A 15,570-nucleotide genomic window follows, 5' to 3' on the forward strand; every position below is an offset into this window, starting at 1 on the left:
ACAAAATAGGGGATAGTTTTATAGCATTTTTATAAAAAAAATTTTTACTAGTAATGGCAGCGATCAGCGATTTTTATTGTGACTGCGACATTATGGCTGACACGGCGGACATTTTTGAAACATTTTTGGGACCATTGTCATTTATACAGCAATCAGTGCTATTTAAATGCAGTGATTCCTGTGTAAATGACACTGGCAGTGAAGGAGTTAACCACTAGGGGGCAGTGTAGGGGTTATGTATGACGTTATGTGTTTTTTTTTATTGTACGGGGGCGTGGCCTGGCATGTGACGTCACTGATCGTCATTCCCTATAAAAGGGAAGAGATGATCGGTGACAGCCACAGTAGGAAGCTCGGGGAGAGGTTTGTTTACGCAGACCTCTCCTCGTTCTTCAGCTCTGTGACCTGATCGCGGGACACCAGCGGCGATCGGGTCCGCTGGTCCTGCAGCCATGGTCACGAAGCTCAGGACCGGGTCGGGAGCGCGCCACGGCTGGGCACTTAAAAAGCTACGTACAGGTACGTGCTTGTGCCAAGCCGTGCCATTTTGACGACGTATATCGGCGTGCGGCGGTCCTTAAGCGGTTAATGGCTGTGTGTTGAGTTATTTTGAGGGGACAGCAAATTTACACTGTTATACAAGCTCACTACTATACATTGTAGACAAGTGTCATTTCTTCAGTGTTGTCACATGAAAATATAGTTAAATATATACAAAAATGTGAGGGGTGTACTCACTTTTGTGAGATATATATATGTGTGTATGTATGTGTGTTATTTTAAGTAATGACAAAAGTATTTCTGAATAGTAATAGTAAGGTTTCAAGCAGAAATATAAAATTATCTCAGATCTATAGGGGGGTGTACAGAGGTGAGAGTTGAACTGGTTGAAAGCTTTATTTTTTAGAAACCAAGTATTCCTTTGTGTTATATAGAAGAAGGGGTGTCTACATCATGGTGACCATCGTTTGTCCTCTTCCTTTGCAGTGCGGGAGGGCTCAGAGGTCCGGAACTACCGAATACAGGAGTACAATGACTCCTTCTACTTGGGTCCGCGTGTTTCATTCCCCACCATTAAGGACTTGGTCCAATATTACCAGGAGAAACAAGATGGTCTTTGTGCAAAGTTGGACAAGCCCTGTGTCAAGGTTAGATGGTGGACTATGCGATTTATCAGCAGATCACCCTTCAGATACAGAGGAACATGCCTCATTGGACAGATCAGGGTTTAATCTCTTTGACCATAGCCAGTTCTTCCTTAATTCTGCTACCAGGTTCAGGAGGACAAGTCTTAGCCCTTGTACACACGGTCGGAGAATCCAACTGTGTGTGGTCTGCATCGGACTGTTTCCGTCGGAATATCCGTCGGACCAAATTTTCCAACTTGTTGGAAATATTTTCTGACAAACTGGTTTGATCGGACATACTCCGATCATGTGTAGAGAATTTTGATCGGACCAAGTGCCACGCATGCTCAGATCAAATTCCTACATCAAAGCTATTGGCTACTAGCCTGAACGTAGTCCCATCGTAACGAAATTACGCCATCACGTTCTGAAAGATCGGATTTTTTGACAACTTTGTCCGACCGTGTGTATGCAACAGTTTCGAAAAAGATCCAACGGCCAAATTCCGACGGACAAAATCCGACGCATTTGGTTGTCGGAATCTCCGACCGTGTGTACAAGGGCTTATACGATAATCTTCTGACCCCACCACTGACCATGTAATGTCGCATGACCTATACCCTCAAGAGAGTCCATGCTGTCAATGTCCCAGTTATTTCTTCACATGCAGATCCATATGTTCCTGAGACTAGGCCAGTGATGGCGAACCTTGGCACCCCAGATGTTTTGGAACTACATTTCCCATGATGCTTAGCTACACTGCAGAGTGCAGGAGCATCATGGGAAATGTAGTTCCAAAACATCTGGGGTGCCAAGGTCCGCCATCACTGGTCTAGGCTATTGTGGTCATGGTTTTGCACCTTTCTGTTTTACCAATGCAGCTGGTGACCTTGGTCTTTTAGGTCAGTCCACAATGTGAAGAGTCATTCCCTTGCTTCTTGTATAGCTTGGATATTTAAAGTGGTTGTAAACCCTTACAACCCACTTTGACCTACATGTAAGCCTAGATTAAGGCTTACCTGTAGATCCAAGAAATATCTCCTAAACCAGTGATGGTGAACCTCGGCGCCCCAGATGTTTTGGAACTACATTTCCCATGATGCTCATCTACACTGCAGAGTGCATGAGCATCATGGAAAATGTAGTTCCAAAACATCTGGGGTGCCAAGGTTCCCCATCACTGTCCTAAACCTATACGGTTTAGGAGATATTTACCCGAAGACAGCGGCGCGCAGGCACACTGGTGCAGGCCGCAGATTGCAGCGATATGCCGCGAGTGTCGGCTCCCGTGCGTGGGAGTGACATCATCGCGGCTCCGGCGAATCACAGCGCCGGAGCCGCGAGACCTGGAAGTCGCTCCGGGATCCATGGCAGCGGCGAAGAGGAAGACGGAGGACCGCTTCGGGGGCTTCGTTCTCAGGTAAGTTATTCATAATGAGCTAGTATGCTATGCATACTAGCTCATTATGTCTTTGTCTTGCAGGATTTTTTTTTTTCAGGATTTTTTAAAAAGGGTTTACAACCACTTTAATGGTGAGGTCATAGTTCCTGGCCTTGAAGTGTTGAGTGTTCCCAAGAAAATTTCTTGAATTTTAAAGTCTAGGAGTGATAGATCATTGCAATGAGTGATGAGAAGGAGAAACATAAGATACTGTTACAGTAGATGGTTTAACTTTCCAGGTAACACATTACTTATGGGTGGACTGACTCTAGATATAGAATTGTATTTAAAGTGGACCTGTTAGTAAATTTACAAGTCTCCAGGAATACATTACTCAGCTGTCCCAATATCCACTTCAACACCGGGCCAATTCTGACACTCCTCACGTATATGTAAAAAGCTACATTTTTTTCCTAGAAAATTACTTGGAACCCTCGAACATTATATACATATATTTTTTTAAGCAGAGGCCCTAGAGAATAAAATGGTGGGTGTTGCAATTGTTTACGTCACGCGGTATTTGCGCAGTGGTTTTTCAAGCGCAAGTTTTTGGGAAAAAGTACGCTATAGGGAATTTTAATGCACAAGAACACAATAATACCCAACTGTTTGGTAAAATAGAAAAAATAATTCTACGCCGAGTAAATAGATATGACGATTTAAAATTGCACACACTCGTGGAATGGCGACAAACTACAGTACTTAAAAATTAACCTAGGTGACACTTTATAAGCTTTTACAGGTTACCAGTTTAGCTGTACACAGGAGGTCTGGTGTTATAATTATTGTTCTTGCTATAATGTTTGCGGTGATACCTCACATGTGTGGTGAATACTCCGTTTACATATGCGTGTGCAACCTACGTATGTGCGAGCCTTTGTACTTGACCACGGATGATGGGCGCATTTTAAAATTTTTCTTTATTATTATTATTATTATTATTAATAATAATAATTATTTTTATTTTTGTACACCATCCCTTTATATATTTTTTATTTTTTTATTTTTTTACACTGTCTCTTTAAAACATTTTGATAGTTATTTTATTTAAATGCTTTTATTTTTACACAGCCTTTTTAATTTTGTATTTTTTTATAAACTTTATTGCTATCACAAGTGAAGAAAAACATCCCTTGTGATAGCACGGGCAGTGACAAGTCCTCTTTAACCACTTTCAGCCCCGGACCATTTTGCTGGCCCAAGACCAGACCACTTTTTGCGATTCGGCACTGCTTTGCTTTAACTGACAATTGCGCGGTCATGAGACGTGGCTCCCAAACAAAATTGATGTCCTTTTTTTCTCACAAATAGAGCTTTCTTTTGGTGGTATTTGATCACCTCTGTGGTTTTATATAATAATTTTATATAATATTATATAATATATAAAATATTTACATATTTTTGTTAAAAAAAATCGCAATAAGCGATTGATTGGTTTGCGCAAAAGTTATAGCGTTTACAAAATAGGGGATAGTTTTATGGCATTTTTATTAATAATTTTTTTTTTTACTAGTAATGGCGGCGATCAGCGATTTTTATTGTGACTGCGACATTATGGCGGACACATCGGACATTTTTGACACATTTTTGGGACCACTGTCATTTATACAGCAATCACTGCTATACAAATGCACTGATTCCTGTGTAAATGACACTGGCAGTGAAGGGGTTAATCAGTGGGTGGCAGTGTAGGGGTTAAGTGTTCCTAGGAGTGTGTTACTAACTGTTGGGAGCTGGGCTTTCATTTAGTGAACACTGATCTCTGCTCCAATCACATGGAGCAGAGATCAGCATCACTTGTTACTAGGCAGAACAGGGAGATGCTGTTTACAACGACATCTCTCCGTTCGGCCGCCCCGTGAGACGATCGCGGGCATGCCTGCGGCGAACGGGTCGGCGGAGCCCGCGACCGGACTCACTGGGGTCCTGACCAGCATGCGAGCTTGCCTCCGGTGGTGTGCTTGCAATGGCAGGATGGCATTAAAGATTGGGCGTACCTGTACGCCAATATGCCTGCCCGTGCCATTCTGCCAACGCACATTGGAGTGCGCTGGTCGGGAACTGGTTAAAGAGACATCTGGGCTCGATTAAACCCCAGATCCAGGACTGGATTAACGTAGGGGCTATTGGAGCTGCAGCTCCAGGCCCCTACTTTAATATCAGCCCAGCCACCCAAAAAGGACAGACTGCCCATGGAAAGCAATGGGCCAGTGGGAAGAGATCTCCCCTGACGGGCCCTGCATTCCACATGCACTTCCTAGGCAGGGTGTTGGGATTGATAATGGGCACTGAATGAGCAGTCCTAATAGAAGCCTGGGGCAGGCCAATGCATGGCTCTTACAGAAATCTGAGCTGAAAGAGTGCAGCTGCTCTGGCCTAACACTATGGAACCCCCAGAGTGCACGCCGATGCACGGCTCTTACAGAAACTTGGCAAATCAAATGGCAGGCTTCCCTAGTGTTATGCCTGTGTGGCTGTGCCCTTTTAAGTTTGGGCACATGCCAGCACAGGCTCTTGGAAAGCAGAAGGGTGCCCAGTAATAGGTCCACCAAAATCCTCAGCACCAAGCACATGATGCTCTTAATCCAGCCCTGCCCAGATCTCTCCTCTGCCTTTAAAAGCATCTAATCAAACCAAGATCAGTTTGATCCAATGCTTTCACAGACTGGTAAAGACCTACTTATATAAGACTAAAACCGGAAGTGGTTTCTTAGACCATATAGACCTTTTGAACACAGAGGAACCCTTGAAATAGTTCTCCGGTCTCGGAGAACCCTTTCAAAAAAATTTGAAATTTTTACAGATAGCTAAAAAGATCAATGGTGTCAGTGGGAACTTATCTGAGAGGCAGAAATGGCTCAATGCTGAAGGAACCCATAGCAACCTTTGGAGGAACCCAAGAGTTCCACGGAACCTTGGTTGAGAATCACTGATATAGACCATTAGGGAAGTTTCAGTCCTCGCTCATCTCTATTGTAGGTTTGTGGAACCACTGGCTTCAGTTTAGGGCTCCCTGGTAGGATGGGAAAGCCTAGGAGGGTGGGGGGGTGGGGGGTGGGTGGAAGGCAAGAGGTTGGGGGGGGAGGTCCTGTGGGAAAGGAATTACCCCAACACAGGGTGCAGTCCCCTGGCAAAAAGCAATTGTTGAGCTCCAGTTCAGTGACTTTGCCTAGGCCGAGATGATGTCATCAGTCTGCTGCTTGCAGAATGAAGCATTTCCTCAGTCTTCCCTCCCCCAGTGATCAGACTGTACATTGTAACATCATTGGTGTCAGAGGGAGGAATAGTGCCCCATCATTGATATCAGTGGAAAGAATAGTGCCCCATCATTGGTATCAGTGGAAAGAATAGTGCCCCATCATTGATGTCAGTGGGAGGAATAGTACCCCATCAGTGTTGTCAGTGGGAGGAATAGTGCCCCATCATTGGTATCAGTGGGAGGAATAGTGTTCCAATATTGGTGTCAGTGGGAGGAATAGTGCCCCATCATTGGTATCAGTGGGAGGAATAGTGTTCCAATATTGGTGTCAGTGGGAGGAATAGTGCTCCATCATTGGTAAGGTTGGGAGGAATAGTGTCCCATCATTGGTGTCAGTGGGAGGAATAATAGCCCATCATTGGTGTCATTGGGTTGAATAGTGACCCATCATTGGTATCAGTGGGAGGAGTAGCCCCCCATCACCGGTTTTAGTGGGAAGAATAAAGGTTCATCATTGGGGTCAGTGGGAGGAATAGTGCCCCATCATTGGTGTCAGTGGGAGGAATGGTGTCCCATCATTGGTATGGGTGGGAGGAATAGTGCCCCATCATTGGTATCATTAGGTGGAATAGTACCCCATCATTGGTGTCAGTGGGGGGAATAATGCCCCATCATTGGTATCAGTAGGAGGAATAGTACCCCAGCATTAAGGAGGAAGAGTGCCCCTATAATTGGTGTCAGTAGGAGGAATAGTGGTGCCAAATTATTGATTTCAGTGGAAAGATTAGTGCCCCATCATTGGCGTCATTGGGTGAAATAGTGCCCCATCATTGGTGTCATTGGGTGGAATTGTGCCCCATCATTGGTATCAGTGGAAGGAGTAGCCCCCATCACCGGTTTTAGTGGGAAGAATAAAGATTCATCATTGGGGTCAGTGGGAGGAATAGTGCCCCATCATTGGTATCATTAGGTGGAATAGTGCCCCATCGTTGGTGTCAGTGGGGGGAATAGTGCCCCATCATTGGTATCAGTAGGAGGAATAGTACCCCAGCAATGAGGAGGAAGAGTGCCCCTATAATTGGTATCAGTAGGAGGAATAGTGTCCCATTATTGGTTTCAATGGAAAGAATAGTGCCCCATCAATGGCGTCATTGGGTGAAATAGTGCCCCATCATTGGTGTCGGGGAGAGGAATAGTCCCCCCTTCTTGGTATCACTGGGAGTAGTGCCCAAAGAGCTGGATGTAGCCAGGCAAAGGGACACATTTTTGGAGACCATTAGAGGGAAAAGAAGAAGAGGCATAGTCGGGGGAAGTACTGTGATCTCTGTGAGAGGTAATAAAAACCTGGAAGTGTCACAATGACACATTACTCAGCATGTTGCATTTATCACAAATAATTGGTCTGATCATAGGTCCATTTTCAACACAGCTATTAATCACTCAGCCGACTAACTTTCTGTCTCATACTGAATGTCACTAGGGTTTATCTATGGACTTGGAAGTTATCCAGCGGCGGTTGCATGCATTGGACTTTGTCCCATTTTAACTCCAGTTGCTTTTTTCACTTCTCTAATTGGATTCTACAGTAGAGCAGGGGTCTGCAAACCTTGGGCAGTTTACTGTCCTTCAGACTTCATGGGGGCCGGACTGTGCCCTGCATCAGTGGGAGTAAACAATGCTTCATGTTTGGTGTCATGATAAGCAAATGTGCCTCATTGTTGGTGTCATTGGCTGGGAAGAATCATGCCCCATGCTTGGTGTCACTGGGAGGAACTATGGCCCATTGTTGGTGTCATTGGGAGGAATCATGCCCCATGCTTGGTGTCACTGGGAGGAACTATGCCCCATTGTTGGTGTCATTGGGAGGAATCATGCCCCATGCTTGGTGTCACTGGGAGGAACTATGCCCCATTTTTGGTGACATTGGGAGGAATCATGCCCCATGCTTGGTGTCACTGGGAGGAACTCATGTCCCTTTGTTGACGTCATTGTGAGGAATGGTGCCCCTTTTTTGGTATCAGTAGGGGGAATTATGCCCAATTGTTGGTGTCATTTGGAGGAATTGTGCCCCTTTGTTGGTGTCCATGGGGGAATGATGTCCTATTGTTGGTGTCGGAGGATGAAATATTACCCCAAGGGCTGGATAAAAGCAAGTTAAGGACCTCATCCGGCCCCAGGGCCACAGCTTGGACACGGCTGTTCTAAAGCATAATTCATGGATTGTACAGACAGACCTTGTACCAACATCTGAAAGAGTTTGTAATAATTACAAAGAGGACTTCATATATACAGTACAATGATCAAAGCATATCAAGAATAAAATCAAAATCAAGAATATTATCAAAATCATTAAAAAAAAACAATAATAGATTGTGACCACATCACATCATATAATTTGTTAATTAAACCTTCTCGTTTTCCCTCACTGGCCTATCCTAATGACATAGACTCAAACACATGCATTTGCGTGTGTGTATATAAAATAAAGAAATAAATATAAATATATATATATATATATATATATATATATATATATATATATATATTTATATATTTATGGTCAAAGCCCTATGGACCTGAAGTGTGCCCTGGTCTGATGGTCGGTATACCAAAATAAGGGGGCATACCCTAGATTAGAAATTAATATATGTGAAGAGAAATGAATTTGAGAAATGCCCTGAAAAGGGGAAGGGAGGGTGGGTGCCGCGCACCGGAAACCGACAAAGACCACAGGCGAGCGGGCTGGTTAAATACCCTCCGGGCTCCTCCCATAAATTCAGGCCACCACACTGGCCTTCTTACTTATGGTCAAAGCCCTATGGCCGATACGGATATGAACAAGTAGCCTCTACCATAAGATTAACCACATGAAATGGACCTGAAGTGTGCCCTGGTCTGATGGTCGGTATACCAAAATAAGGGGGCAAAACATTCAGGTAGGGGTGCAGTTTTATTAGTTTCAGCTTAATTAGTTGAGCAAGTTTGGTGAACGCTTGTGCCATTTCCACCCGAGGATTGGGAATGTACCGGGCGAGGTAGGCAGGGTCCCAACTGCTTAGTCTTTCAATGACGTGACTTGGGACCCACGCCAACATGCTGCCAAGGGCAGGGCAGGACTTAGGGTGGTGGGGGCCCCTGGGCTTGAGTCACTTTCGGGCCCTACCTTCTATACATTACCGTATTTATCGGCGTATAACAAGTGGCGGTGTATAACACGCACCCCAAGTTTAGGAGGGAATTTTAAGGAAAAAACTTACATTTAAATGCCCATTCATCTGCAGCCTTGTGTCATTGTAGCCTTGTCATTGCAGTCTTCAAGTTTAAAAATGGCGCTGCCGAGATACAGAGTCCTGTGTATCTCGGCAGCTCTCGGGTCCTCTTGCAGTCCCGAGCGGAGCCGAGAGTGGTCAAGTGTACTCGGTTCGGCTCACAGTCATGCCCATTCATTGTGTTATGTCCATCATAGGGCGGGACTGGGCATGACTGTGAGCGGAGCCGAGCCGAGTACACTCGGCTATGTATCTTGGCGGGGCCCCCTATTGGGTGGGGCCCATGGGCTTGAGCCCAGTCAAGCCCAATGGTAAGTCCTGCCCTGGCCAAGGGTGCTCAAATACTAAGAGTGTCCATGGTATGGACCGGGGTCGAGGTGTAGGCTGTGTAGAAGAACCCCATGTGTTTGGGAAACTGGCAGGTACACAAGTGTTGGCACGAAAGCAATAGGGAACAAGAGTCTACGCGTTCCGGTAGAAGTGACAGTAGGTAGTCGAGTACGGTTACTTGATACCAAGCCCTGCTTCTCTATAGAAATGGACATCCATCCTGGAGTCAGATTGCTGGGTTTTAGACACTGCAAGGAGGAGGATGAAATGAAGTTGGTAGCGAGCCAAGTAACGACTATGCAGAACTTGGCCTGCGGGATTGCTGAAGGCCTGGAATGAACATACAATGGACATTAAACTGGTGCCACCGGGCTAACTGCAGCAGTCTGCGCAGGAAGGACACAACCGAGAGCGGTCCAGACCTGGCTTCAATAACAAGATGAGCCTCGGCCCAGTTGTTGGTGGTGAAAGCCACAGCCTGTCCTGTCCTGACATGACCCCAGATACGAGAGGCTGTCATGACCGGGTATAGCCTGAAGAGGGAGGAAGTCCAGGTAAACCGGGGTTTAGGAGTATCCCTGATGCCATGGTCCTGTAAACCAGTGGTGGCCAAAAATTCCCGCGAAGCCTGTGGAGGCTGTGGCATCTGTCACTACCAGGGGCGACAGGGGCATCGTAGACGGTTTAAACACCGATACATCAATCCATGCAGTAAGGAACCTTCCGACATTGACAGGTCTGCTATTGCCACGGCATCTAAATTAAGGATCTGAGAAGGGTCCTGTGTCCGTGAGAGGAGGACCAGGAGGCGTGACATAAAGATCGATCCTGGGGAATGGCCTGTATTGCAGATTTGAACATTCGTCAGGTAGTGTCTGTGTAGAACCTGGCTGCCAGTGCTACCAACAATAAATTGGCTAGGCCATGGAAAACCACAAAGGGCCACGTAGATGGCCGCTTGGATGACTAGACTGGGAAATATGCGAGGATTTCATGTCCCTAAAGATGGCAGTTGTGATGGGCGAGCGTTTTCCGTTGGCTATGGGTGATGCCTCTGGATGCCTCGAAGTGGGGATCTTGCTGTGTGAGCCATAAAGACAGGTGGCTCTCCGGGCCCTGTAAGGATGAGAAATGCTGAACGCTGGCTAGGTATAGCCTGAGCGTGTTACAGGAAAAAGCCAGTTGCGTGTGTCGACACGATCCAGGTGCTGGATGGAAGTTGAACTCAACTGTCCTAAGGGAGAGACAGACAGACAGGAAACGGTGAGTGGCTTGTAAGAAAAGCCACAGGAGACAAGTGGCCAACTAAGTGCTGCTGAAAACGACGTGTAGCCAGTTTGTGTGCCACTGAGAATGTGTGCTTGCAAAAGAATGATTGCAAGACGTTATGCTAAGTCGCGAGCCTTGGCACGATTGCAAAAGTAGTGTTTAAACGTGTGCTTGCGACAATTGCGTGGGAGTTTGTCACTGGAAATGTGTTCATAGTGACTGTGAGAAATTCGTGTTATCGCATGTGCTTTGCGAAGACTGTAGGAGTTGTGCTTGAACATGTGTTTGGGTGCATGCTAGCAACGATTGCAAGATGTTATGCCAAGATGCGTGCTTGCAACGATTGCAAGATGTTATGCCAAGATGCGTGCTTGCAACGATTGCAAGATGTTGTGCTAGGATGCGTGCCTGCAACGATTGCAAGGAGTTACACCAGGATGCGTGCTAGCCATGATTGCAAGATGTTATGCTAGGATGCGTGTGTGCAATGATTGCTAGAAGTTATGCCAGGATGCGTGCCTGCAATGATTTCAAGGAGTTATGCCAGGATGCGTGCCTGCAACGATTGCAAGAAGTTATGGTAAGATACATGGGTAGCCAGATCGGAAAAGACAGAAGTCCATCCAGTCCTAACCACAAATCAAACAAATAAATATCGCACAACCCGACACACCCAATTCTGCACCCACAGCTGATCCAGAGGAATGCAAAAAACCCCAGCAGAGCATAGCCCAATTTGCTACAGCAGGGAAAAAATTCCTTCCTGATCCCCCGAGAGGCAATCGGATTTTCCCTGGATCAACTTTACCTATAAAATAAGTACCCCGTTACAATGTACATTTAGGAAAGTATCCAGGTTTTCCCAAAGCAATCTATTGAGCCAGCCGGAACTGCCTGCTAGCAATGATTGCAACAAGTTTGTGCCTGGACATCTGCTCGCAATGATTGCAAGAGGTCTTATGCTCGAATGCGTGCTAGCAATGATTTGCCAGAGGTCTATGCCTGAATGTGTGCTTGCAATGATTGCAAGAAGTCTATGTTTGGATGCGTGCCTGCAACGATTGCAAGAAATCTACGCTTGGATGCATGCTTGCAATGACTGCAAGAAGTCTACGCATGGATGCGTGTTTGCAATGATTGCAAGAAGTCTATTATTGTATGCGTGCTTGCTACGACTGCCAGACTTCCATGCTTGAATGCGTGCTTGCAACGATTGCACGAAGATTATGCTTGATGCGTGCTTGCAATGATTTGCAAGAAGTCTATGCTTGGATTCGTGCTTGCAACGATTGCAAAAAGTCTACTCTTGTATGCGAACTTGCAACGACTGTACGACGTCCATGCTTGAATGCGTGCTCGCAACGGTTGCAAGAAGTCTACACTTGAATGCGAGCTTGCAATGATTGCGAGAAGTCCAGGCTTGTATGCGTACTCGCACCAACTGCAAGACGTCCATGCTTGACTGCGTACTAGCAACGATTGCAAGAGGTCCATGCTAGGATGCGTGTTTGCAACGATTGCCAGAAGTCTACGCTTGGATGCGTGTTTGCAACGATCGCAAGAAGTCTACGCTTGTGTGCGTCCATGCTTGGATGCGTGTATGCAAAGATTGCAAGAAGTCTATGCTTGAATGTGTGCTTGCAACGATTGCCATAAGTCTGTGCCTGGGGATGTGTTTGCATGTCAGATGCAACCGACTCGAAACGGGGCACTGTATACTACGGTCCATTTAATGAAAACCTGTTATGACAGAGGCATAAGCCGGTCATGCCGTGACTGTGACTGATGATGAACCGGACTCTGGAGCATGCACTGAAATGAGGCTAAAGCACTGGGGCACACCGTAACGAATCGGTGCATGTATGCAACTGGATTCGAAACGGAGCGCGGTACGCGGCGGAGAAATTTATTTGATTGCCATGACAGAGGCACGAGTCGGTCGTGCCGCTGTTGCGACTATCCGTTAATCGTGCATGCTCTAAAGCAAGTACTGGAATGTGGCTGAAATACCTGGGGCGCGCCGGGACAAATCGGTGCATCGTAGATGCGACTGGATTCGTATCGGACGTCCTACGTGACAGTGAAAATTGATTTCCCATGACAGAGTCATGAATCAGAGAACCGAAACCTGCAACCGATAATGAATCCTGACTCTGGAGCATGTACTGAAATGAGGCCGTAACCAACTGGGGCACACCGAAACGAATCGGTGCATCACGGATGCGACTAGATTCGAATCGGAGCGCGGTAAGTGACAGTGAAATGAGTGACAAAAGTTTGCCATGACAGAGGCCCGAATCGGTCGTGCCGCGATTGCGACTGACAACGAACGGGGCTCCGGAGCATGTACTGAAATGAGGCCGAAAATACCTGGGGCACGCCGGGACGAATTGGTGCATCGTAGACGCGACTGGATTCGTATCGGAACGTGATACGTGACAGTGAAATGATCCCATGATAGAGACCCGATCGCTTAGCAACGAGCGGGCTCTGGAGCATGTACCGAAATGAGGCCAACACAACTGGGACACGTCGATCGAACCTGTGCGCTTTCTTGAGAAATGTGACTGGTTTCGACTCGAACATACTAGGTGACAGTGAAATGATTCCCATGACAGAGACCCGATCGATTAGCCACGAGCGAGCTCTGGAGCATGTACCGAAATGAGGCCAACGTAACTGGGACACGTCGATCGAACCTGTGCGTTCGAGAACTGCGACTGGTTTCGATTCGAACGTACTAGGTGACAGTGAAATGAATTCCCATGACAGAGACCCGATCGATTAGCCACGAACGAGCTCTGGAGCATGTACTGAAATGCGGCCAAGCAGTTAGGGGCACACCGGAATGAATCAGCGCGGATGCGACTGGATTCGAATCGGAGCGCCGTGCGTAACAAAAATTAGTGAAATGATGAAATGGCCTACGTGAGCCAGCTATGGCAGAGGTAGGAGTCGTTGTGCCGTGAGACACGACTGGCAACGATTTTGACTGTGGAACACGGTAACGAGACTATATAACAAGTACTAAAACAGTGCAGTTTTTTCCTACCAGCAATATCTACCGAAATGACGCCCGTGAAATGAAGGGCGCTGCGAAATTGGAGCGTATTGAGTGATAACAACCGGTATCAAAACGAACGATTCGATATTTCCGGTTTTAACGACACAAAAAATAGTACAGGAAGGTCAATCTAGACCCTTACCTGCGGCAGTTGAGCTGGCGACGTTGTACAGAGCCGGCGACGTTGTACGAAACGAACGGGAAAGCAAACCACGACAGAGACGTTTTGTCCGAATGGAAACGAAACACGAGCCGTCGGCCTAGTGACGTAGTGCCGCGCACCGGAAACCGACAAAGACCACAGGCGAGCGGGCTGGTTAAATACCCTCCGGGCTCCTCCCATAAATTCAGGCCACCACACTGGCCTTCTTACATATATATATATACACACACACACACACACACACACACACACACACAGACAATGTTAGCAGAGCAGTGGATGGTGTCATTAGGGCACTGGACTTTGTCCATAGGGAAGATAAGGGTGTGAGTAGGGCGTCAGACTTTGTCCGGTAGCACTGACTCCAAAGGAGGGGCTGATTTGATTTGGGCCTGCACTCTAGTAACAAAACCCCACTAACTTGCCTCAGTCCCCTTGACACAGCTGTGATGCAATACAATACAGTACAATATAATATATCACAATATACCTGTATTGTCCTCTCAGGATCCACTGGCTCCACCTGCTACTCCACACAACGAGATACTTAAAGAGGAAGTAAACCCGCCCAAAAAATTTCCATTTTACTAATGTTACTCTAATACTGTACATCAGCCTTCATTCTATTTATGTTATATCGCAAAACGAGCGCTGTAAATACCTTTTTTTCTCTTTTACAAAATATCCTCCTTCCGGGTATCTCCCGCGCCATTTCAAATTTGGGCTTTGACGTCCTTTCCGGACGTCATTTCCGCCCTTAGTTCGATTTCACTCCGGAAATCTCGCGCATGCGCCGTAGCGTCAATAGAAATCCTAACCAAGCCTCGATCTCGGTTGCCGTTACTAAGGCAACAAAGCATGTGACCAATATTGTAAACAGTCACAACAAGCTGTTTTACTATATCTACACAGACGTAGATGTGATTCCAGCGCTCTTCAATAATAAAAATACATTGAAAATTTCCTATGAATTTTAAATATATAATCTAAATAAAGAAGTAAAAAAATAATTGTATTTTCCTCTATTTCGAGATATATATATGCACACACAAATATATATATATATATATATATATATATATATATATATATATTTGTGTGTGCATATATATATATATCTCTAAATAGAGGAAACTAAAATTATTTTTTTAGTTTAGTTCTTTATAGAGATTATATATATATAGCCACACAATAATAAAAAAAAAAAAAATATATATATATATATATAAATATATATATATATATATATATATATATATATATATATATATATATATATATATATATATATATATATATAAACAATCGTCCAAAAAATATAAATGAAATATAGACTCACATTATAAAAATTTTTTTTTTTTTTTTTTACATTGTAATGTGTGTATATATATATATATATATATATATATATATATACAAACACTCACACCAAAAATATAAATTCGATATAGACACACTATATATATATATATATATATATATATATATATATATATATATATATATATACACATACACACATTACAATATAAAAAATAAACAAAAAAATATATATATTATTTTTTTTGGTGTGTATGTCTTGTGTGTATATATATATATATATATATATATATATATATATAGAAACACATTACAAAAAATTTATTTTGGTGTGTACTTTTTATTCTTTGCATACAAGCTATTTTTAAGTGGTAGTAAACACTTACAA

General features: G+C 44.8%; 1 protein-coding gene across 1 annotated transcript in view; it reads left to right on the plus strand.

Moving 5' to 3' along the window:
* Window positions 1-15,570, plus strand: part of LOC143989259 (tyrosine-protein kinase Src42A-like) — a 73,755-nt gene that overhangs the window by 31,709 nt on the left and 26,476 nt on the right. The window contains exon 3 of the mRNA XM_077489329.1: window positions 988-1,148. Within this exon, the coding sequence (XP_077345455.1) occupies window positions 988-1,148 (161 nt within the window). The remainder of the gene's footprint in view (window positions 1-987; window positions 1,149-15,570) is intronic.

This window comes from Lithobates pipiens, unplaced genomic scaffold (assembly GCF_037356315.1).
Source record: "Lithobates pipiens isolate NorthernLeopardFrog02 unplaced genomic scaffold, aLitPip1_a1.2 Scaffold_18, whole genome shotgun sequence".
In the NCBI taxonomy this organism is placed as follows: Eukaryota; Metazoa; Chordata; class Amphibia; order Anura; family Ranidae; genus Lithobates; species Lithobates pipiens.